This window comes from Scomber scombrus, chromosome 3 (genome assembly GCF_963691925.1).
Source record: "Scomber scombrus chromosome 3, fScoSco1.1, whole genome shotgun sequence".
In the NCBI taxonomy this organism is placed as follows: Eukaryota; Metazoa; Chordata; class Actinopteri; order Scombriformes; family Scombridae; genus Scomber; species Scomber scombrus.
Genome location: NC_084972.1, coordinates 24628380 through 24652937, shown reverse-complemented (window position 1 = coordinate 24652937; position 24558 = coordinate 24628380). Strand labels below are relative to the sequence as shown.

Genomic DNA, 24558 nt, shown 5'->3' with positions numbered 1-24558 from the left:
AACAGGAAGATAATGTAGGAGTGGCGACCACACTTTAAAAAAGAAATTATTTTTGCCCATCAGCACAGCATGTATTCTTTAATGTGGTAGTGTGTTGAAAATCTCTTCATATTAGAGGATCACAGTAGGTGGGGTATTTTTGATCCAATTAAGTAAAAAAAAAACAACCACTTCCTTGCATTAAGTAGCAATTTGTCAAGAAATTTGTAATATTAAAAATGAACTTTTAACTCCCTAGAGGGCAAACGTAGGAGAAATAACTCTGGGTCTGTCTTGATTTTAACTCCAAAGATTGCTCAAAGTTCACAGCACATAAAGGTCCAGAGCCTTGAAATAAGTCTACAACTCCCAAGAACCATGAAAGTGAGTGCCCAGATCAGTGCGACATTTGGCACACACAGAACAGATGGTATGATTTATTTTGTGTTGAGTCACAGGGGTGATATCTGCAATCTTATATTGTATCTCCCTTAATCTGTTACAGGAAAGGGATGATTTAATCAAATCAATAACTACATATGAGTCATCCTTAATTTATTCTGCACCCAGAACTCTTTCACATTTACAAAAGAACTTATATTGGACATGTCAGGTGAAATTAATAGTAAGAGTAGAAGGATGAGAGAAAGTGCTTCGCATTTTTTTGGCCAAGAAATTCTCAGCAGCATTAAATGGAGGATAGGAGTACTAGCTAATTTATAAAATGCCTAATTTGCAAAAAACTGAAAAAAAAATGTCTTTGGGAAGGTCGTAGCGATCTGTTAGTTGCTTGAAGTAGAGTGACATGTTGTCCTTGAATAGATTGCCAACTACGGGAATCCCTGCATTTATCTTATTTGGATTACATACCACCACAAAGAATATGGGAAGAAAGCCCAGAAGTCCATGCATGGGTTGTCCTTAATATACACGCCATGCCAGATGAACTTTCAGAAGGTCTTCTCTATAATGGGAGCGTCTGTAAAGGGCACAAGAATTGTAATTTTTATCAGACTAATTCGGCCAAATAAAGACAATGGAAGATCATACCATCTCTTTTTACTGATTTATATACTGAGATGAAATTTAGCTTCCATATCTGGTGAGACCCCCTTAAACCCCAAATAGGTAAAACCAGAGTCTGACCATTTTAAGGGAAAATCCACTAGGCAATCAACATCACATAATGTGCCACGTTACATAGCCTTCGATTTACTAAGATTTACCTTATAGCCAGATATATTAATATATACTGTATAACCTTTATTTAAACAGGGAGGGCCATTGAGAGCAAGCTCTCTCTTACAAGGACGCCCTGATTACAGTACACATAAAAGTTACAGTTTATAATAGTGACTACAAATCATATATAGAATGATAGAAACAAAAAAAGGAGGCCTAGTAATTAAAACTGTAAAAATTACAGTATCAACAGATTATACAACAGACCGAAGACATCAACATAAGGGACAGCATCGATTCAAAAACATGTGCATTCACACTGCTCTATGTCAGTAGAAAGATATTTAAAATTAATCACAGGAATTAGCTTGTCTAAGTTAACAAGCTTCTGCAGATTGTTCCACTTGTGTGGAGTGTCATATTTAAGACAGTTTTCCTATCTCAGCATTAACATGATGATTTTAAGGACCAAATAGTCTTGGGACCTTGAGCAGTGTGACATTGATCGATAGTTAAAAAGACATGTGAGATAACCGTAGAGGTATAGAGTTAGAGGATATAGAGGGACTTATCTCAGGAGTTTTATTCTCATCAGCGTTGCCAATGAAGGGTGATATACTCAACAAAAGGAGGGCTACTTAATAAAAGAGGGATTTAATCACTGGTGTCTGCGTGCTGGGTCTCTGTGTGTGGATGGGTGATGGTTAGACTAAGAGGGGGATTGTCAGAGAGTGCCTTAATACCAATACAGGATTCTCTTGCCCTATCTAGTAATGTACAAAAGGGAAAGAAATACTATGAGAAAAGACATTGTGCAGTATAGAGAAGAATGTGCATTCTTTATCCAAAGGATTAAGGGCTCTCCAAATGTCATATAGATCAAGATCTTGAGTAAATTTCAATAATTTGGAACTTTTTTGAGAAGTAATGCCCCCCATCACGTTAGCTTTCACAAGTCCATCCATTTTTTGATGAAAGTTCTTTGCTTTACGTGGACCCTTAAAAGAGCACTCCACTCCTTGAAACAGGTTAGCTGGGTAGCACATCTGAAATCTTATGTCTTTTTTTGATAAGGTCCTTGCATGCCTCGTTCTACTAACGTCTTGCTTCCCTTACCGAGATGAAACATCCTGTCTCATGTAGATTTTGCTTCCCTCGTAGGTGAGTTCTCTCTTCTCCTTAACGGTTGCCAGGATCCACTGTTTGTCATTGAAATTGTAGATTTAAAGGGTCTGTTGTAATTTCACTTCAGTGGGCCGAGCGCCCAATGAGCTCTGTCAATTTTAATATACACCCACTTAGTCTCATGTCCAAGCATGTCTGGGAGCCACTGCCTGTTTGACGTCCTCACCTTCTTCACCTTCCTTCCTCACTGTTTTCATCTGTAGAAGTACTACCTTCATCATCTGTAGAAACATGGCTACTTAAGCTAGCAGTGTGTAGCTTTTTCATTCCCCAAGTCCCCCCCCCCCCCCACGTTTCACACGAGCTGTCATTTACTTCAGTCTCAGACATGTAAGTCACAATTTGGTGTCTGAAAAATGTCGTGACGTGAAGTAGCTACTGCAGAAAAAACTAATTAATTGGTTGTGGGAGCGGGAGGCTGATGGAAATTACCCTCTCACTCTAAGTGCATCACGTGACATGTTTAAGTACATTCACGTGGACAATATATACAGACTGTGACATACAAATGAGACAAGAAAACTGATTTGAAGCTGTCAGAGTGAAAACTGACTTTGACACTGAAATTCTTTCTCAGGAGACATGTACAAGTTTAAGAACATATATGCTAAGGTATGTTTTATGTATCCTGAGGTGTGTTTTATGTATGTTAAGGTATGTTTTATGAATGCTTGTGTGTGTTTTATGTATGTTAAGGTATGTTTTCTACACTACATGTTAAGATAAAACAATAAAAGAAAAACAGAAACATCATATTTTTGGTGCTAGCTATGTTGACTAACACACATTGACAACATCCAGATCGAAGGCACCGGAATTTGTGATTTTGAAAATGCCAGCAGGACTTGTAATTATGAAAGCAATGTCGGACGGTGTACATGTAGACAAAAGACAAAATACTCAAACTATCCAGCCACTGGAAATTCTTTAAGCATTTGCTTCAAAACCTGGATCAAAGCCATAATGAAGCTCAAGTCTGTCATTTTTATGTTTGCATCCTTTTAACAGTACAGGAGATTATTTGATTTACAAACGCAATATCTCTTTAAAATGAGATTAAAAGCCTAATAATGACTTACAGACTCTCCATGACAAAATGTGCTGTGATATACTGTGCATCCTGTATTTCATTTTTCTCATCCTTCCCAAGACGTACCCGTTGTTCCTGACAGGAGACAAAGGTCTGGAACCCCGGCGCCACTCCGAAGCCCAGCTGGTCTATGAACGGCGGCTCATCTTGGGTGTGGATCTGAACTTTGATCCCTGCTTCAAATGATGTCTCGTCTGTTGACAAGAAGAGGCGAGGACATTTAAAACAGAGACAATGATTCGTATGCATGCATTGACTTGCACCAACAGCAGTTGGTATTAATCAAATGGCACAAATGCTTTCATTTTGTAGCAGTGGTGGAATAGGTTTTTAGCAAGTGAGTGAAAAACAAGCTGCGAAATAAACACAAATAAACACATGATTATTAGAAACTAGCATTAACTTGTCGTCGTACTTCAGCTGGAAAGAACCATTCCTAGGGAGTAATTGCTTATTTATTGTTTATATCTATACACTCATGAATGACACACACTCTGGTGACTGAGGAATTTAACAAAAGTTAGAAGGAGTTTAAGGATAAAGAAGATGGACTTCCAAAGAAGACCGGTTGATGACAATACATGCCCCGTAGGAGTCTTATTTACTGCGAGGAGGAAGCAAGAGTGAATGGATAAATTAATAAATAAATGACGAGGAGGATAAAAGGAAAATCGATACAGCTGATAGCTTTGTTCACCACAGCACTCGGCTGTATAGATTTTAAATGAAGCAGATGGGCCGCTTTGATACGGTGATCAGGGAACATCACAATGACATGGTGACTCAAACCTTTACTTGCGCAAACATATTTCTGTCACATTCGCAGAGACCTGCAACTGCTTATCGTGGGGATGGCAGGCTGGATTCAAGTGATTTTGTTTCTTTGAGCGGGGGCTCGGGGATAAAGTAGGATGTCTGTTTCCCTCCCGCCTTTCTTCTCTGGTTGTCACTTGCTATCGCCTTCTAAGTGCCAGGCTTTCTCGCTATTTTCAATTAAAGAGCTCAGAGATGCGGCTGGAATTCAGCAAGAGCTGCGCCAAAGAGCGACAGACTTTAACTGTTACACACTGCTCTTCTGAGACTGGGTACAAAGCCATTTTTCTGCTGATGCCAACACAAGTGCTTGAAGCTCGGAACAGCACATATACATAAGTAGTGCCCAAGCTCCTGATCACAAAGTGCATGTCATCTTGAAGTCATGGCCATCTGTCATCTTTATACAATCAGGATGATATTTGGACTGAATACTGGAACTAAATGAAAGCTTGACCAAACCTGACACTATACTGGCATGTTCAGTGGCCTCACAGTTATTTAATTGCCTCTTATTTGTTGTGACATTATTCCAAGTATGTGACAATTACACAGAGCATTTCTCAGCACAGTAGTATACATAACCAGGAGACATACAGTGGCCACGGCTTTTAACAGGAAAATACTATGCTTATCAAGTAAAACGTCAGAGAATCTAATTCTGTATTTTATCAAACTACACCATCACATCTGCCAACACTCATTTTTCTTGGTTAATGTGTTTATTTTATCCAACTGTGCTGTCTTCTTGTACTCAGAGGTTGCCATTGTTGCCTCAGAGCACGAAGGGTTTAAACCTGAGCCGATCAGCTGGATGCTTTCAGTGAGGAGTTTTCCATTCTGATGCTTAACCAACATCAGTGTGCTGCTGATCGATACCTGAATTCAGAGGATTGCTTTGATATTGCTTTGATGTTATGTATTACTGTGTGTAATATGTGTAACAGTGTATTTAAACTATGTGTCAACCTTAAAACTGGACTGCCTAAGGATGCAAGATGAATTTCAGTTAAGCTGACAATAAGGTGGTATCGTATCGTATCGTATCGTATCGTATGGTATTGTATGGTATTGTATGGTATTGTATGGTATTGTATGGTATTGTACCGTATCGTATCGTATCTTGTAATGGCAATATGCAACATTTTAGTAATAATGAAAACAAACCTGTGATATACAGCTTACATTTTGACAACAGTCTCTATTTGTGTTCATTTCTATGATTTTGAAATAGTTTCACTATATTTTAAACAAGGAATCTTGAGCAATGCCATCAGAATAAGTTAGAAATTCTGAACTAATCTCTTCGATAGAAACAAAACACATTTCTGGCATAACAACATTCATGAATGAAATGACATGAACACTATAAATAATCATGGAATAATACTAAAAGAAGTTTGCTAATAAAATGTGAATGTGAATGTGTGTGTGTACTGTACTTACTGCTTCTTTACGTTTCCACCACTTTCCCTCTTCAGATCTTACATTAAGAGCATTAGATATTAATATAACTAAATCATTTAAGCTTGGAGTAGATGCAGTTTATATTTAAATATTACAGTCAGGTCACAGCTTGCTTTTGTGCTTCATATTTAATGACGAGTGTGAGCACAATGTTTTTCTGACCATACTAAACAGTCTGTTTATATATTACGCAGTTTCCGTTGCATGTAAATTATGAAACAAACACACACCACCATACATATGTAGCCGCACTAAAAGCAGAGATTCAAGTTCTCCTGGAGCAGCACCGAGGAGACTGCACTGTGGTAATGGGGGGTCGCCCACGAATAAAAGAGCCTGTAGCCTCCATTGATTTTATATCTATGAAACGGTTCTGCTCATGTTTGATTCATGCAGACTAGAAGCTGAACTGACAAGTGATGCAATTATATCACAATGAAGTGAAACTTTCCTGATCAATATCAATTTATCTTTACATAGTCAATACAAAACAGGTACATTTCAAATAACCAGAGTGTGTATTTTTAGGATTATCATTTTATAATTAATGAAAATGGACAAAACATTTAAGAAAACTTTCCATTTCAGCTGCAAACCGAGCATAAAGCATAATGCTACAGATGTCAACTGGCCTTAAATGTGCACCAGTTTATAACAAAAAATGGATTTAGGATATTACAATCAGATCAGAAAAGCCTCACAGTCCCACAAAATACTGCAGCCAAGCCAGGCCTCTATGTCAGGGATTAGAGGGGAATCACTATGACAGGTTTTTTCCCCCTGAGATTTCTTAGAGCACTGCACTGAAAATAACTGGCTATTTTGGTGTTTAATTCATTAAAAATCACTTTTTAACTCAAGTCCTTGCTTAAGGGCAAACAAACATGGTTTTAGCTGAGGTCTTCAGAACTGGGAATAGGATGTTGTGTGAGATTAATGCTCTAGGTAAACTTACCAGTCTCTCCCCATACAGGCAAGTATTCATCCTGCTGGATATCCAGCATCAGCTCCAGGCCGTTGCCCATCCCACCCTTCATCGTCACCATCAGGGGTCTTCCATCTTGGCCCGAATTGAAGGTGTAGCATTTTCCATAGCGTGTGAAGATCTGAAACACACAAAGAAACAAATACAGGGATTTAAGAGATAACAACAGATGCCATGAGAGCAAATATCTTTCCAGATCTTAATTCTGAGTCTCAGTTTCCAGCTGTACACATTTAATCCTTAAGAAGAGGAGATAAAGGTAATGCCGAGCAGGGGACTGTTTCAAACGCAGCTGGTAGGCACCTGACCTGTTTTTGTAATGCTGTCAACCGCAGACCTCAGAGGTCTTACTGCTGAGATGCTGTTGACAAACTGAGCCTTCACCCCTCTCAGTGCTGCATGATACAATGAGTGCTTCAGTGAATATGACACAAGTTTTATTTCAGTGTGGGGAACCTGAAATATCTTGCACAACGACTGCTGGAAGATACAGAATGTTTGCGTTTTAGAGACTGTGATGATTTATCTTCTGTTCTGATAATCGATTCATTGATCTTTTCAGTCATTTTTCAAGCAAAAGTGCCAAAAATTCACTGGTTCCAACCTCTCAAATGTGGGTTTTTGATGCTTCCCTGCGGCAATATGACTGTAAATGGAATATTTTGGGGTTTTGGATGGATAAAACAAGCAATTTGAGTGCATAACCGTGGGCACTAGGAAATTATAATGGAAATCTTTTGCTATTTTGCAACGTGTTTATGGACCAAACTACAAATCAAGAAATCCTCAAGATTAAAGTTTAATCTTTAGCTGCAGCCTTAATCATCATCAAACCTGGGGCTGCCATTCAAGATTAATTGCCAATTATTTTCTTAATAAATTTTCTTTTAGTCCGTAACAATGTCATATTTCCCAAAGGCCAAGCTGACATATGAAAACATCTTGTTTTGTCTAACCAACACTCCAAAACTCAAAGATATTGGGTTTAATAAAACATAAAAACAGTAAAACGTTTACATTTGAGAAGACGGTTCAACTCTAGTCAAATCATCATCAAGCCTACCCTTTTGCTCCCAACTTGTTTCAAAGCATCTTGTAAAAAAAAACTGATCACACAAGCTTATCATCCTCCAGTTCCACTTTTATCTCCATGAGACACACCTACAGATGCAACTTGTAGTTCAAAGAACACTGTGCAGTCTTGTCAAAGCCTAAGTGTGCTGTTTTATTAGTTGATCAAGCATACAGTGTACAACCGTCACTGATGGAAAGCAACTATAGAGCGAAACAGGGAACTGTGACCTATTGGCAAAGACATGATTGCCAGTGAACTAATGGATGTGTAATCGAATCATAGACATTAGGAAATGGAAAGCAGTGGCCAGGATCCAATATAAAATGTTCCTCTACTTTCCTGTCCAGTCACTTGTTTGCATGCCCGGAATCAAAGCATCCTCACTTACAATTAACTTCTTATTAACCTTCAACATTTTGACATTCATGTGAGGAAATGGAAGAAAGGGAGTAGAGGAGGGTTTGCGTATAGATGAAATGACAACAGGAGCAGAAAAGTAATAACTGAAATAAAGTCTCTTCCTTATTGTTCTCCGCCCTTTGTTCAAATACCATAATCAAAACATACAATGAAGATAAGGCTGCTTTTGACTGTAAGATAGCAACACAAATAGCTACATCGTGACACTATGAGACAGTTTGTACAAAAGGTATGTTTCTGCTGGGAGTGAGTCAAATGTTGAAGATTTATTTCTTGAATGTATTGCGTGGACCTTGGGAACACATGACGAGGCATTTCTTACAGGGTGAATTATGAATCGGACATGAGAGTTTCGTGACAAATTACTCAAACATCACAAACACCAGAACCGCGGAGCAGAAAAAAAACTGAGACAGCCATGTCTCACAAAGGAACAGTTAGTATAATGTGAGTCCTGTTCAGTGAAGTGTACAGCAGAAGAATGGGGCACAAATCACGATGGACTGCAACCCAGGGTGTGGTTATATCAGAGCTTATGAGACACAAAGCAGTGAAATGCAATAAAAAGGCTCTGAGTCGGACACAATATGAGATGTGACCTTTCAAGTGCATTAAGTGGCAAAACTGAGTCAAAAGCAGCCCCTGCAACGCCCGCCTATGTGCCCTGACTCTAGAGCAGGATACAAACATCAATAAAAAGTCCCTGAAATCCATGTAAGACCTGGAGTCGCCTCTCACCATAATCAGATCACTGTTCATCGTTATTCTTTGAAATATAAAAGGCAATGAAATCTTATGATAGCACGGCGCCACCTGCATCAGAGTACAGATTGTCTTTTTGGACAAAATCTGCAGAAAAAAAGGTTTTAGCTTTTATTCTCACAGATTTTCCCCCCTCAAGCGTCTTGTTGAACAAGCAGCCCTTTACTTAAAAACAATTTGTTAGGAACATTTCTTTGCAAGGCTACGCCCATTAAAATTCAACAAGACATTTTTTAAGGGAAAGGCTGTGCTGCACACACTGAAAATGGGGAAAGGAGTTGGCAGATAGGCATCAAGAAAACAGTTATAAGATTGCATGCAATTGTGTGCAAGTGTGCGCGTCTGTTTCTCAGAGTGCACACGTACACATTAGTATGACAATATGAATGAGCCTGCTTGTGTGTACAGTATTAGAGTGCATGTGTAAAGCCACCTGCGCTTGCCATCTGTGTACGTGTTGATAGTGCGGTGATTGACTACAGAAGGCCTGTAGTCAGAGTTGCTGTGGTAACCAGGAGATTGTGCCGACTGCACTGAGTGAGGAGCAGCAGCATTGGGCACCGCTGGTGACCTTGGGGAGTCAGGATCTCCATTGTGCTCTGTAGCTTTGAGGTTTGCACTTACTCTCAACATGCTTTTTTTGTCTGTCTATCAAATGGCCTGCATGTCTTATTCATTGTTTGTGAAATGTCCATGTAAGGGGTTGAATTTAAAATTTTGACATGTACAAACAACTTATCAAGCTGGAGCTGGGCACTATTTTTAAAAACTGCAACCACTTACCTGATTCAGAAACCATATCATTCCAAAAAGAAAACCTCTAAGCTCATTCATTTTGCATTAGGTCGAGTCATCAGCGTTGCATGACTCTAAACAGGGATGGTAAACATGTAAAACTTGTTGTGTACACCTTACTGCTCCAGTATTGTTTTAGCATTAACACTGCTGCTATACATTGCATTTAAAACATAAACATAGAAATGAAATATTTAAATCGACCCAACCTATGATAAAAACAGAAAGAGACATCACCCTCTTTTCTCCTTGCATGGTGTAGAAATGTCACTCTCTCTCTCTGGATAAATAATTCACAGACAGACAGCCTGAGACTGTTGAGATGGCCCTCGGCTATCCTTCACATGACAATGTGACAAGGATGCACAAGCTGTTCCCTAAAGTTGCCAGGGAACCACTTTCCCTCCTCTTCATTGATTTCAAGATCAGTGCTCAGCACAAAGGTGCAATGTGTTATGACAGTTACAAAAACAAACACCCATGAAAGATTGTCTGGTTATTACTGGGCACTGGATCAACTCTGGTAAAGATAGCATTTGCTATGTTATATAGTTTGTCATTAATATATCGACTATGACAACCCATTAGTGAATTATAAAGCGTTACAATTTATTTTTCTGGTCCACATTTCTGTCAGTGGAAAAGAAACACCTAATAATACAATACAATACAACCCAACACCATCAAATAGAAATATGTCACAGATTTGAATTAACATTTCTAAAACAGCCACAAACACTCAACATTAAGCTTCACAAGTGCTGAGGTTCAATGTTCGTTATTGAACTTGGAAACAACATTTGCAAAACAATCTCACATCAAGATTCATTTGGGAGCTTTCACCTATATCACGTGGTCCTTATCGGCAGGCGAGAATCCAGAACAGCAACAAAAAAGGACTAAGTGATTGATGAGATTGTTTTGTCAGCTGCTGTTTCCAATGCCAAGAAAGAACTCTAAACTTCAACTTTAAGTAATCGTAGATGAGATATCCTAGAGGAAAGTTTTCGTGGCTATAGTTCTGTGGCAGCTGAACAACCTCAGTCTCCTGATGAAGACCCTGTGAAATGGTCAAAACCTCCAGAAGAACTTCCAAATGGATCTCAAGGTGGGATTGTTTGGTTAATTTCAGAATAGTTCTATTCATCAGAGGGCACTATAATATCTTGTGCACCCGTTGTACCTGATGTTGTGATTTCTTGCACTTCCCAAAATGCCTCAGCAGCTATCAGAGAGCAAATGTGTGTTAAATATAGAGACAGAGTTGAAAGCATTGTTGGAATACAGAGAGTTTAAGTCAAAGGAGTCAGATCTATTTAAAAAAAATACTCATGGTTGCCCTGCTTTATGTATGAATTACGTCACTGCTGAATGTTTGCCTTTAAGATAGTAAAAGCTGCACAGATCAATATTTTCATAAGAACACTTGTTCAAAGAATAATGTGTAATGTCAACGCCTCGTAGTAATGGACCCACAGAGAATTACTGCCAATCTCTGCAGTTCCTCTTAACCCTACAGAGCATTTTAGCATCTCTCAGCTCTTTGATTTTCTTTCAATCTCCAGAGTTTAGTTTTCAAATACAGTAGGGGAGCTGTTTGCAGTGAAAAAGCTCTGATAAACCCACTGTACACTACACTACCTGCCCAGCACCACAGAAAAGACAAACAAAGCTGGCGGCTATCTAGTGGATTTTTGCCCTGGAGTAGCAACTTTAAGAGTCAGATATTTCCCTCAGGACTTGGTGGAGAATAAAACAGAGTGAAAAATAAAGTGAATATTGGACTTACAGGCATCAGGTGGTCCAAAACATTATATCATCACCGCCGGCGCAAACCTTGTATGTCCAAAATCGTTACATTCAGAAAATGAAAGAACTGGAATCCAACTGGAGTAACAAGATTTAGTCATTGCAAAAACCCACACACAGATGTAAAGGGTGAGCAAAAGCATTGTTTTATCAAAGAAATTAATATTACGGAGATAATGAATATGAAGATACAAGGTTTCTGCCAGACAGTGATGATATCAAATGAATGTTAATGTTCCTCCATGTCTGCTGGATGTGTAAATAAACAGTTTTTTGCCAACATGTGCACCATAACAACTTTACTACAGCAATTCCCTCAGTTCATTAATGCAGATTTAAGCAGTGTTGCAAATCTGCAAGTCCTGAGGAAGCTGTTGCTCTTTGATTGAGTAACCAACCAACACTTTTTATTTACAGTTAAATGGTTGAAACTTCACCTGCGTTTACACATCAATATAACCATTGTGTACACATTACACGAAACTTTGTGATGATAAACACCAAAAACGAATAAATATTGAACTGAGCCCACAAATCCAAAGTTATTGTCAGCTGTTTTTTTTCTTTTAGCAAGGCTTAAGAGTTTTAGGATAGATTTTTCTCTTGACATGTTCTCCACAAATCTACACGCACCAAAAAATAAAAAATACACTGAACTGAATACCCACACAGGAAATATAGAGAGAAAATGCATATTCAGTCAGACTTCTCAGTTAGATCTAAGAAAACTGGGCGAAAAGCTGTCAATCAATAGGGTGCACAGGAGGGGCAGAGGCTGCTTTCATGTTCTCAGATGGATTTCATGACTAAAATCAATGTCTGAGACCTGAGAATGAGGAGACGCCTGCCTCATGAGAATTAAGTGTGTGTGTTATTAAAGCACGGATGAAGAGGAATGGGGCGGCTTCATGGAGGGAAGGACAGATTGGCACTGGCTAGTGGACCAAATTTAGACTTTCAAGAGAGCAAGAGAGACCCAGCAACATGTGGGGTTACTGCACAATAGTCAATACATCCTAAAACCTATTGTATGTAGACAGGTTCACCTTCCTCCTCCACACCTCACTTCTCAAGTGTGACTGACTCCATTGGTCTGACTCATGCTGACAGCTTGTCTTGCCCACCCTGAGGCCAAGCAGGGGTGTCATCGATTATCTATGCACTAGCTCATACCCCCAAAACTCAGACCGTAGCTTCATGTTTATCTTTGAAACAGGTTGCTGTTGCTTGGTCACCCTTCACAATACTCTGCACAACAAGGAGCATTTCCAAGGATGTAAGTAGGAAGAAATGTGTTTGACTGTGATAACTTGTTTTGTGGTTCCAGATGTGTTGCATTTCAATTTGTGAAGAAACCCCCCCCCCCCCATCAGTTTGATCTATTATTCTGGGAAATGGTTTGATGACACGGAGAGTGAGAGCTGTTACTGAAGCAAGCAGCTTCAAATAAAACATTACACTCAGAACATATAATAACCCTCAGTCATGCCTGCTATAGATGGCAAGCCCCCCCCCCCCCAAAAAAAAAAACAACAACATATTTCCAAATTCAAACAGTGCTTAATACACCAGAAGAAAATCTACTTAACTGAAAACAAATTTGGGTAATGAGGTGGGAGAGAAAGGGACACTGGCTTTCACATTGTTCTGCACGTGATGATGGAGTGCAGTCAATTGAGCTGCAGTTTACCAATGAGGCCAACGAGTGTTGTAAAGCATTGCTAGATGAATCAAAAGTCTTCATTAAGGGCAGATTGGCCTCTCATGACCACGGAGTTGTACAGACATTGATCCAGCAGTGATGGATGACAGAGGAGGGAGATGTTCAGGCCATATGGTGAACGCAGAAGGCAAGCTGGGTTTTGCAATGATCACAAATGAAATGATTCAACTTTTGATATTGGTTGGGGTGGAATTTACAATCATAATTTCCCACAGCGTCTATCTCTGGAGACAATATAGAGAGAGGTAGCCTATAAATGATTATGTGAATACAGAAAGAGCAGATGCTGCTGAGAGAAAATGACATCACATAATGAATTCTGAAATTAAACAATCACACCCACCCTAACTTTTAAGTGTTTTCAAGTCAGTTCAGGAACACTGTAGGAATAGTACAGCAATATTATAGAGATATGTTATGACTTGAAATCCAATTATATAAGATAGATCACTCTAAACTCACTATGGAGCAACACAGCATATAAATCCTTTTAGAAATATTATAGTGGCATTTATATGGCGAGCTTAAGAAGCCGAAGGAGAGTTAATTGAACTACTGAGGCGCATTACTAAGCAATAGTGCAGAGGAATGCGCATTGTGCACAACCTGGTTATTGCATGGGTTCCAAGTAAATGAATTAGGTAGCCAGCTGATATCTATCAGGGAACGCATAAAATACACTGACAGGTAATTACTAACAGTTCACCTTCTGACTCAGACCAATAATTGAAAAAGCTGTATCCCGCTCTAAAGGCTGCATCAACCTGTTGGGAGGGGGTTGGGAGAGTTAAAACAAAGAATTCAACTTTGGAGACACACTCACGGTGCTGAAATTGCGCGGCCCGCAGAGCTCTCCTTGGTACCGACAGTACAGCAGCATCTCCTCCAGCTGATGTCCCAGTCGGTCCAGCAGCTGCCTCATGGACGGCTGGGACTCCCGGGGAGGAGGGAGAAAGTGGTTGAAGTCCAAAATCCGAGAAAGTGGGGACCATGGCGGCTCGTTCTCCGCGCTCCCGCCACCGTCGCCCCGCAGAAGTGTGAGTGCCTCTCTCGCAGCGGGGGAGACCTGCCAATTCCTCCCCAATAGTCCCAACCACCTCCCAGCGCTGAATATGTCCGTCTTCTTCATGCGCCGAGGCAGCAGGAGGTTTTGGTTACATATGGTGACGGCTGGGAAAACCAGTCGCTTGGCGTACACCATGTGCGCCTTGGTGTAGACCGGAGAGGAGAGCAGGTACCTCACTCGGTTGGAGGACCAGGTGAAGAGGAGAGCCAAAGCTGCCAGGAAAGCCAGCAACCACGCAACTCTTCGCGGGTAGGAGCCGCTGAGAAAAATGTGCCTCAAGCCGTGCAAGGTGGTGTGTTTCAAGAAGAGCTTTCCGGCTTCGGCGAGGGAGCCCGGTCTCGGTTTCGATCCAGATGAGTCGCATTGGCACATTTTGGAGGGACGCTGGTGCGCGCTTTCAACATCGGTCCTGGTGTGGTCACAGTGACTGAGCCTAAACTTGCCTATGCGCTCTCAGACGGCTGCTGTTTGTCTGACACTTTGGAGAGAGAGAGAGAGAGAGAGAGAGAGAGAGAGAGAGAGAGAGAGAGAGAGAGAGAGAGAGAGAGAGAGAGAGAGAGAGCAGGGGAGAGGGGAGCGCACGCCACGGTCCTCGGGCACTGAGCAGCAGCTTGTGGTGGTGATGATGGGGGAGTATTTTGTCAGTCGCACAGTGAGCTTGTCCACGGGGGGAATGCGAAGTTATTCAGCATGATTTAGCGCGCTACCGTGCAGCAACAGGAGTCCAGGGGATTAATTCATAAAATTACAAGCGGTTAGTCTCTGAAAAACTGAAGAAATGCCAATCACACACAGTTTAATTGTAATTACACGCTCATTCTGTCTGCCTCCCTCTCTTGATTCTTACTTTTCCATCTCCGCCTCTCCGTCCAACCTCACTTCTTTCCATATGTGACACGCCACACACACACACACACACACACACACACACACACACACACACACACACACACACACACACACACACACACACACACACACACACACACACACACACACACACACACACACACTTTATTCTTCTATTCTTCACAATATCCTCAGTGCTGTTTGCTGAATGAAATCATTGCCCTCAGTAACTACAGACCATTTGTCTTCCTTTTCAAGCCCGTCACAAACACACACCCACACACACACACACACACACACACCCACACCTATGGACACCCGCACGCAAGCACGCACACACACACACACACACACACACACCTATAGACACACAGACCTATGGACACACACACACACACACATATGGTAATCCCTCCTGGCTCACAACTTGCATTCTTCCTCAAAATTGAACACAGCATTAAAGAAGGTAATGCGGCAGAGACTGTAGTCTCTTTCATTACAGTTTCACCAGCTGCATTTTAAACATTGCAAACCCACAGTCAGAGTAAAGAATAAATAGTAGTTAAAGCTTATCACTGGGTGCTCAACATTTTTGGTGACACTCAGGTGAACGCAAACTGGTTGACATTCCTGACTGTCAATTCTCTGCTGTGTTGTTGTTAGGAGGGAAAACCAAAAGGTCAATATGCTGCTCGTCAATTATTGCAAATCATGTGACATGTCTTTAAAGTTTCCCCATAAGTCCTAAATAGCCTAACTTAGAGTTAATGGGTTTTTTGATCCTGTGGTGCTCCAGTTTGGCTCTGATGAAGGAAACCTGTTTCAGGCAGGCGACAGAGGCCTAAATGCCCCATTGACGAAGCGTTTTGCAAGTGCCATCTCTCTCTTGGGGGGGGGGGGGGCTTCATGCTTGGTTTGTCATCATCACAGTGTTCCAATCCAGAGTAAAAGCTGGACACCATGCAGGCCTGATTCTCACTCTCTCCTTCTACTTTTGGGCACACAGTGTGTGCCGAAAAGTGTGTGAATGTGTATCTATTAGCTTACTGCACGATAGAGGAAAAAGAGGTGAGAAGGAAATGGTGTGAAAGAGAGGAGAGAGAGAGAGGGCATGAATGAGGTGTACTTAGTGAATCAATTTTTCATGTCCTAACTTTTTCTCCCTGAAAGGATAATTCAGGTCTCTTGCAACTTGGATAACCGCTGAGATATAAGAACTTGGCTACATCATAGCGACAAAATCAGATGAAGCAGGAGAGATGAACAGACAGATGAGCAGACAGGTTAGAAACAAGCTGACAGATTTTCTTAACCACCTTATTTGTGGGTATAAGAAAAACTAAGCACATCCAAATGTTGGAAGTAATCCTTCAATTTACACTGAAAACTGTGCGATAAAGCAAATACAACAAAGTTAAATGAGCGATCTGCTGAGAACGGATTGCCAACTGTGACTGTATACAATGGAGAGTTTGATCATTTTATCATTTGCTCTTGTCTTCTCTTGCAAATAAATTTGGCTAATCTGGAGTCAGCCTGGATTAACCAACTGTGCAAAGAGGAGTGTAATTAATCACTCTAATTAAAAATTTGTTCAGGAAAATCCACCCCTTTAAACATGATTTGACATGATACAGGCCATAGGGTGAGTAGTTGCATATTCCTAAAATAATATGTGTTTATTACCACACTTAATACTTGGGACATGGTCGTATTTCAGGATAGAGCGGGATGAACAAGAAGATTTAATATGGCTTATCAAATATGTTCAAAATGTATAAGATCATGATGTTTCTTGTCATGTTCCAGTCCATATCTTTAGCAATTATCTCAGTGAATACAGCATTATCATATCTGATAGCAAGTGCTAGAGTCCTAACAAAGATTTTCAAAAAAGCATGTTACACCAGTTCTGAAATCACTCCGCTGGTTGCCAATGTATTAAAGAATTAACTACAATATACTGCTTGTCGATAAATCTCTGAATGGTTCAGATCCTAAATACATATCAGATCTTCTCATCTTTTGGGTCAGCTGGTTCTGGTCTACTTGTATGGTTTACGGTTAGGGAACGATTGTGTAATGGCAAAAACACTAATCTTGAGGTTAGCCAACAAAAGCCTTTGGTTGAGGTAGGTGAACATTAACTGCAGGTGTGTGTTATCTGTCTAGTGATCTCTACAGCCTCAATTTTCCACCTGGCCACACGAGAGGAACACTACTTTCCATACTAGCGTAATTCCTCTGGATATAGAGCTGCTTTTTTTTGTCTGGTCTATACCTGACAAGTGAAGCACTGACTCTGAGATCAAACAGCCACCAGCAGTTTAATCTCCCCACCATGTTTCTGGATTCGTGAGGGATTCAGCCTGCTTACTCATACTTTGCTTTCATTTTTTTTGCTGGCAATATACCGGAGCACATGACATAATGTCCCTTCAGAGAACAATCAAGTCGTCTGCTCGGGTGGTTACTCATGTTTTAATGAGAGAGGGTGTCATGGGGAATGGTTGCTCAACTGTGGCCCCGTAATGGCTTCTCAGTGAGACACCACCATCACATATTCACGAGTTGTAATCCGGCAATCAGGGTGTGCTTGATTGAGTGCAGTTGTGTGTCAAGTATGGTGCACTGCATGCCTGTGAACAGGAGAGAAGAAAGCGAGAGAACGAGACAGGAAATCATGAGAGGAAATATCTTTTTTTCCTGATCCGATATAGACAGGAGAGTAACTGAAATTTAAGAATAAACAATGGATGTGTAACTAAAGATTATTTGTAAGTTATATTAAAAAAACTCGGTGGGCTGTGTATCAGAATTAACCGGAGATGGATCCTGACTGTTCTGGCATTTAACAGCATTTGTTTAAAAAACATTTCCCCAGCTGGCTCATCAAGAGAGAGACATATCGGAGGAGAGGCTCTGTGCAACAAGCTAATCCGTCTGGGTGAAGGGATAATGATGCACTTGCTTGACAGAGAAACACAATCCCCCTGCAAGTGTAACAACAACAGAATAACAAATGCACGCTGCTCTGAAACTGTGGTTTAAGAGATTCACTAATGAATCTATTATGAAAGCAAACAGCGATATTCGTAAGGGGACCCGGGGTTTGCATCTTAGTCTATTAATACCTAAACATGTAAGACCTAAATAAATATCCTATTTGATTGACTGGATCTTAAAATAAACCATGAATTCGTTAATGAATAAAGGGGAGACAATGTTTCAAGCACACCTCTCACTGATTCAATCCAGAGGGAATAAAGAGAAATAAATAAGAAATTCCATTAAAAAAAAGCTGTTTCCTTGATTAGTATTGGATGGAAAAATGCAGACATTGGCTAACACACTATTGATTTCTCAATGTTGTGTATACTCCCATAGCAGAACTTTTAAGTCTGTAAAATGCCTGCCTTCTTATTTCTTCAAAGAACAAAGAGTTCAAGCATTTTAAGGCCTTTGCCTTAAAGGGAAACACGCTCATGGCCTGACTATAATCTCAAGCAGGTCAAGCTTAATTTGCAAGCTTGAATCTGTTTCTTGAAACACATAAACAGCTTTCGATGATGCCATTTAGACAAATCCTAAAGCGGTTCGACAGAAAACTGACAGGGACTTTTATCAACATACTGACAGTGAGAAGAGTAGATTTATGGAAACATTTTCAAGTTCAGACCTGTCAGCAAAGCTACGATGAAACAAACGGGATGTAATTACGGAAACATTCTCAGTCCGCACATGTCAGTATCCGTTGCAAACTGATGTCATGAATCATCAGTCATGAGTCCATCTCAGGCTATTAAACACCACAGAGTATTAGTTGCTTGATTGCTAGGAGCTAATGTGAATGGAAGTAATCAGTAGATAGCAGTTTTTTGAGTGTTTTTTTAGGTCATTGTTGTTGTTGCTTGGACAGTTCCTTCAAATGAGAAAAAGACTTCCATTTCAATCAGTGAGACCAGTGAAGCAATACGTTTTTAAAAGCCAGCTGAAGATGAATGAAAGGGCATCGGCAAGCACAGAAAGTGTAATAGCTGCCACTCGACATTGCATGTTATCAGTCATTTTAGCAAGCCGGCGAGGATTACACCTTTTTGGCAATCAGTGTGTGCTATCCTCTGGGGCTGAATTACATGCAATACTTCCAGTTTTTTAGGTTTCAAACTGGAGGTGAGCAGTTACACCTCCCCCGATGATTCTTGAATTGAAAATAGAGCTACAAAATCAAATAATAAATCCACTAATTCTTGGGGAATTTGAATATAATCTGAAAGGGGAATGAAAATATTCTTTCTGGTGAATGGATGCTAAGAGCTTGATAAACCTCTCATGGTCCACGTTGCTCCTTGTGTGTCGGACTGCATGCGCTGATGGCAGAGGGTTCTTTTGTGAGAGCTCTGCTGTGTTGAGGCTCTCGGCAGTTAATCAAACTGTCATTCTAGGTCCGAATCGGGGGGGGGTTGGCCAGTCTGGACCTTGACATGTGTAGAGTCAAACTACATGCTACAAAGCGAACGACACCACCCACCTCCCCTCCCAGCCTCTCTCTCTCTCTCTCCTTACTTCTATCTCTTTAATCTACTCAGCTGTGCAAACTCCATCGTTATTTCTCTCTTCTGTCTGTTTACCCTTAGGGCTCACAATACAACCTTACAGCACAATGCATTCCCCTTCATCCTCCCAAATCTCTGTTGTGTGTCTCTATATTACAAGTCGTACACATCTTTTTTCCATACTCTGCCTCCCTCTTTGCTCGTCTCAGTGTGTGATTTCCGTATTCTCTCTGCATCTCTCGCCTGCTGCTGTCTCTTGTATGTCTATGTCTCCCGCTGGGAATGTTCGGCGCCAAAGCATCCGCAAGGGAGCAGCCGAAGCGAACGAGAAGGAGGTGGCAAAGGACAGAGCGAAGGAAGAGACTGAGAAATGGGAGGCTTGGAGAGCAGCAGCAGTCAGGGTCCTGTGGTTGCGAGGGCTGGCAGATGAGCAGGTGGTGTTTTACGGAGACAATTTTGAGGATAATTGTGTACATGATGTGCTGTAAGGAACAGGTGTCACAAAGCCCCCTTTTTCAAATAGCCTCCTAAATTCCTGGTCTATAAAGTTGACTTAAATAATGCATCAGGTAAGTGCAGCGCCACTGTTTAAACAATGTGAAAGATGAGAGTCAGTGGAAGTTGCTGAAGAGCTCTCTGACAGCTTGTGAACACTTCAGGCAGTGACATTGAAAGAAAGCTGAATATTATTTGACATTTTCAATAGCACATGGCATATGGAGCTTGAAAAAAAAAAAAAGACTAGGTATTATAAGAGCCACAAGTGTTGTGAATACAGTTTGATTATGTACAATATAAATATTATTTTATAGAATAGAAGATAATGAAGTGCTCTAAATGAAATGATGCTGTCTTATAATAGTTAAAGAATGGCTCACATGTTGTGGAAGGAAAATGTTCATTAGTAAATAGATGTTTTCTGTTTTCAGCTCTGATTGGTTGAGACATGCTGGAGTGAAACACCAAACACCAAAAACATTTAAACTAGTCGATATATTGCAACACAATGAACCAGAGATTGCAAAGATGAATCCCAAGGTTTTCCCTGATTGAACAAGTTTCTGAAGAGAAGATAAATAGAATCTCATTATTGCTTATTAACATGGTCATTGTCATTGTTGTTGTTTTTCTCAGATCTTTTTTATTGTGCCTATCAAGCTTATTTATCGATTTCTTTATGGATTTTTATTCCACATGAAGCTTCCTGGTCTTTATTATTCCTTTTGTGTCCTGTATATTGTTTTGTTTATTTGTATGTTATTGTGTTGCTCCAAACAAATTGCCCCTACTGGGATAATGAAGACGTTTTTATTGTATTGTTTGATAGTCTTTCTTGAGTTTAGCTTTTTGTAGAGTTTTCAGATCAAATGATATTAAGTCTGCAACAAACAATTATTTTCTTGATTTATTAATTCATCATTTAGTCTAAGCAGTGTAGAGAATAGTGAATGAACAGCATTCTCAATTTGTCCAATCGTTTAAAATGTTAAGGTAGTTGCAGTTTCAGAAGCTTTGCCATCCTGAATGTAGTAACAAGCAGTGTTAGAGTATGTTGTTGTGACCAAAAAGGCCAGATTTGACAACAAATAATATCTGCACAAACTCAGTCTAAAAATATTTAAATTTGTGGGGGTCTTTAGAAGCCCATGTTGACCCATTTCACAGTGATTGTACACGAGAGAGACTGTAGTGCAGTCTTAGAAACAGTGTGAAGCCTTTGAGGTGTTTTAAAACCATTGTGTAAAGCACTGCCTTGAGAAACATGCTGCTTCAAATAGTAAATTACAGCAAAATAATATTACTGTGCAGCATGTGGCTTCAGAACAGATGTTTAAATACTGTGCATGGCTGGTGTGTGGTAACAATTCACTGGATACCACGCTCTATTAATCCAACAGCACTGTACTCTAGACAGGATGGTCTCAAAAGCCTATTTTTTCATGTTGCTACATATGTATGTCAGCACCACCACATATAGTAACCCATAATACATCAATACATTAATCTAAAAAATGGATTCAGGAGTCTTGTTGTAAAAGTATTGTGGCTGGATGTAGTAGATTTATATTTACAGCCCAGAGGGCAGTAAGAGTATCCTTGTCTGCACAGGGAAACACAGGATGACACAGCTAATTCATCTCGGCAGCATCATGACAGCTGGGCTGGGGAGAGTTTGGGAAAGGGGAAATGGTTCTGATGAATGACTTTCAGAGTGCGGCTGCTAGCTATGGCAAACAGTCTCCCAGTCCCCACGGGCCTGATGCCTCCTATTTGCCGCTCAGGGAGAAATGAATGAATGGCCCTTTGTGAGGTAAATGGTCCCTTTCTGTCTGACATTTACAAATGAATCCTTCTTGTAAAACTAAATCTGACGATTTGTTTTATTAGTTGTAGAGGTGAGTTTTGTATGCTGGTGCTCAAGACAGTGTGCTTGTCATATTCACACACACCAGTGGTGATTTAAGACATGTATAGTTGGACCATGACTATATTGGAGAATGTGTCCATTAAGATATTGGAAAATAAGCTTATTTGCTCTCTTTCCAAGAAAAGGATGAGAGTTACGTGCTCGAGCCAATACTTGGAAAACAACAGCCAGTTGCAGTTATTAGTTGTCACGCTGAGGTTGCCAGGTTTGGTAACATTGTCCCTGTACAGTGACCTCCACCAAAACCTGCCAAGAATATGCCAGAATCTTCATCTACTGTGTGGGTTGCCAGATACAGTTAGTGATTGCAGAGGGATAAAGTGTTATTTGTAAAGAAATAGCTCCAAGAAAATACCCCTAAAATCACAAATTAGACAAATGAAATGAATGAGTTTTAGATGTGCTGATAGAGGTACTCTTGAACTTTGGACAGAGCCAGGCTAATGGTTTCCCCCTGCTTACACACGTTCTAACTCTGGCTTAACTCAGACATGAAACTTATTCTAATGTCTGGCTTTCATCAGGCATATAACATCAATATTGTATCATTATTTAAAAATAATCTGGTAACAATAATATAAATTGGTTAATTGATGTTATTTAAAACATAATCACATAATATTCATAAAACTTTCCAAAAAAATTACCAGACATGTACATCAGCTATGAAAAATAAGCTGTATGGTAGACAAACTATTTAATTTCATATTTTGTCAAATGTTCATACCTACAACGTATCTTTGCTATTTATCTACTGAGTTTCCTTGTTAAACAACAGCTGACACATAAGTCAATACTGAAACATCTGTAGAAAGCTAATTATGTTCGATTTATAAGCCGATAAAGCTCATGAGCTGATTAGCAGCTAATCTCTAATTGATATCTGTCTTCTCATCTCAATTTCAGTAGTCCAATACCCAAAATATTGAGCTATTACTTTAATAACTTCAAATAAAGTAAGATAGTAAAACTGAAAATCAAGTGCCTGTTGAAGGTTTTTATAAATTAAACTGACTCTTCATTTCAAGAAGATCAAGCCTCCCCTGCGGCTTTGCCACTGACACACACAGACATACACACACACACTCCCTCCCATAAGCTTTGTGTGGAAGGACAAACAAATAACAAACACAAACTGTATGGTGACAGTTTTAATATAAACACTTTCCAGCCAACATCAAACGGCAACCGTATAAACTAAATATAAAACAAACAAAGTTCATTCCTCTCCTTCTGCAGATACATATCCTCTAAATCAGGTTTATTTCAGAAGGAATAAATGCCTCCAGCATCACCTCCCCCTCTCTGGGAGATAAGTTTTATCATAAAAGTCTTACCATTGAAAACATTACACAGACTACAGACTTTGCTTTCGATTTTTAATTAATCATAAATACAAAGAAGAACTATTACACTCAACCAGTGAAACCCTCTGGAGATATTCTGCCACATCTCATTACACTCCGGTTTTAAAATTGCTTCATTGGCTCCCAGTCTGTCTTAGAGCGGATTGTATAATGATCGATTAATGATCACTTTTTAAGGCTCATAGAGGGTTAGCTCCAAAATATATGACTGACCTTTTATGAGCCTGAATATAACCTGAGATCCTCTCGTAGGTCATTTCTGGCCATTCCTTTATCACAGCTCAAAACTAAAGGTGACCGGGCCTCTTCTGATGAGACACCTCAGTTGTGGAATAACCAGTCAGACGAGATTAGGACAACTTAGACATTGCCTAGTTTTGAAAAGCAATATATAAATTTGTTAATGGTTCAATCCTCAAGGCTTTTTTTTTTTAAAACACATTTTTGACATCTTCTCCTAAACCTGGGTCCAATTGCTGGATTCATTATTGGCCCGAGCTTATCAAAAGTTGCAAAAGCTTGTTGGTATCTCATTAACTTTTCAAGACATTGACCACTGAACCTCAAAAGAACGTGGTTCAGCACATAAATAGACCAAAGTCAATAACTGTTGGGCCAATCATCACAGAACTTGCAGGATATATTCACAAGTACCTCTTGCCTGGATGTATTACTGTTGTTCAACTACCTTGACCACAACATATGTATGTCCGATTTCTGTGTTTGTTCCCCTTGTACAGAAACTTTTTTTGCACCAAACAAACTGGCCCCAGACAGTGATGGCAAGAGGTGAGTGTGTGCATGTGTGTGTTACACCTTATGTCAGGGAGTTGTCAGACATACAGTGAAGGCAGGATTAATGAAGGAGGGTCGATGGTAGTCCAACTGACTGACTGCTGACACGCAAACACACTCACGTGCACAAAAACACGCACACAAAGAGGCAGCTCAGACTGCCAGAAAGGATGAAACAGACAGTGCAAAGCCGGCTGCACGGTGTCTTGCAC

At 40.1% G+C, this 24558-nt stretch overlaps 1 protein-coding gene across 2 annotated transcripts in view; it reads right to left on the bottom strand.

Annotated features, from left to right (window-relative positions):
- The window catches only part of asic1b (acid-sensing (proton-gated) ion channel 1b), a 171212-nt gene that overhangs the window by 15496 nt on the left and 131158 nt on the right, over window positions 1-24558 (bottom strand). For both annotated transcript variants that reach the window (XM_062415460.1, XM_062415458.1), the window contains 2 exons: window positions 6672-6822; window positions 3503-3630 (listed from right to left, as the gene is read on the bottom strand). In XM_062415460.1, coding sequence (XP_062271444.1) covers window positions 3503-3630; window positions 6672-6822 — 279 coding nt within the window. The remainder of the gene's footprint in view (window positions 1-3502; window positions 3631-6671; window positions 6823-24558) is intronic.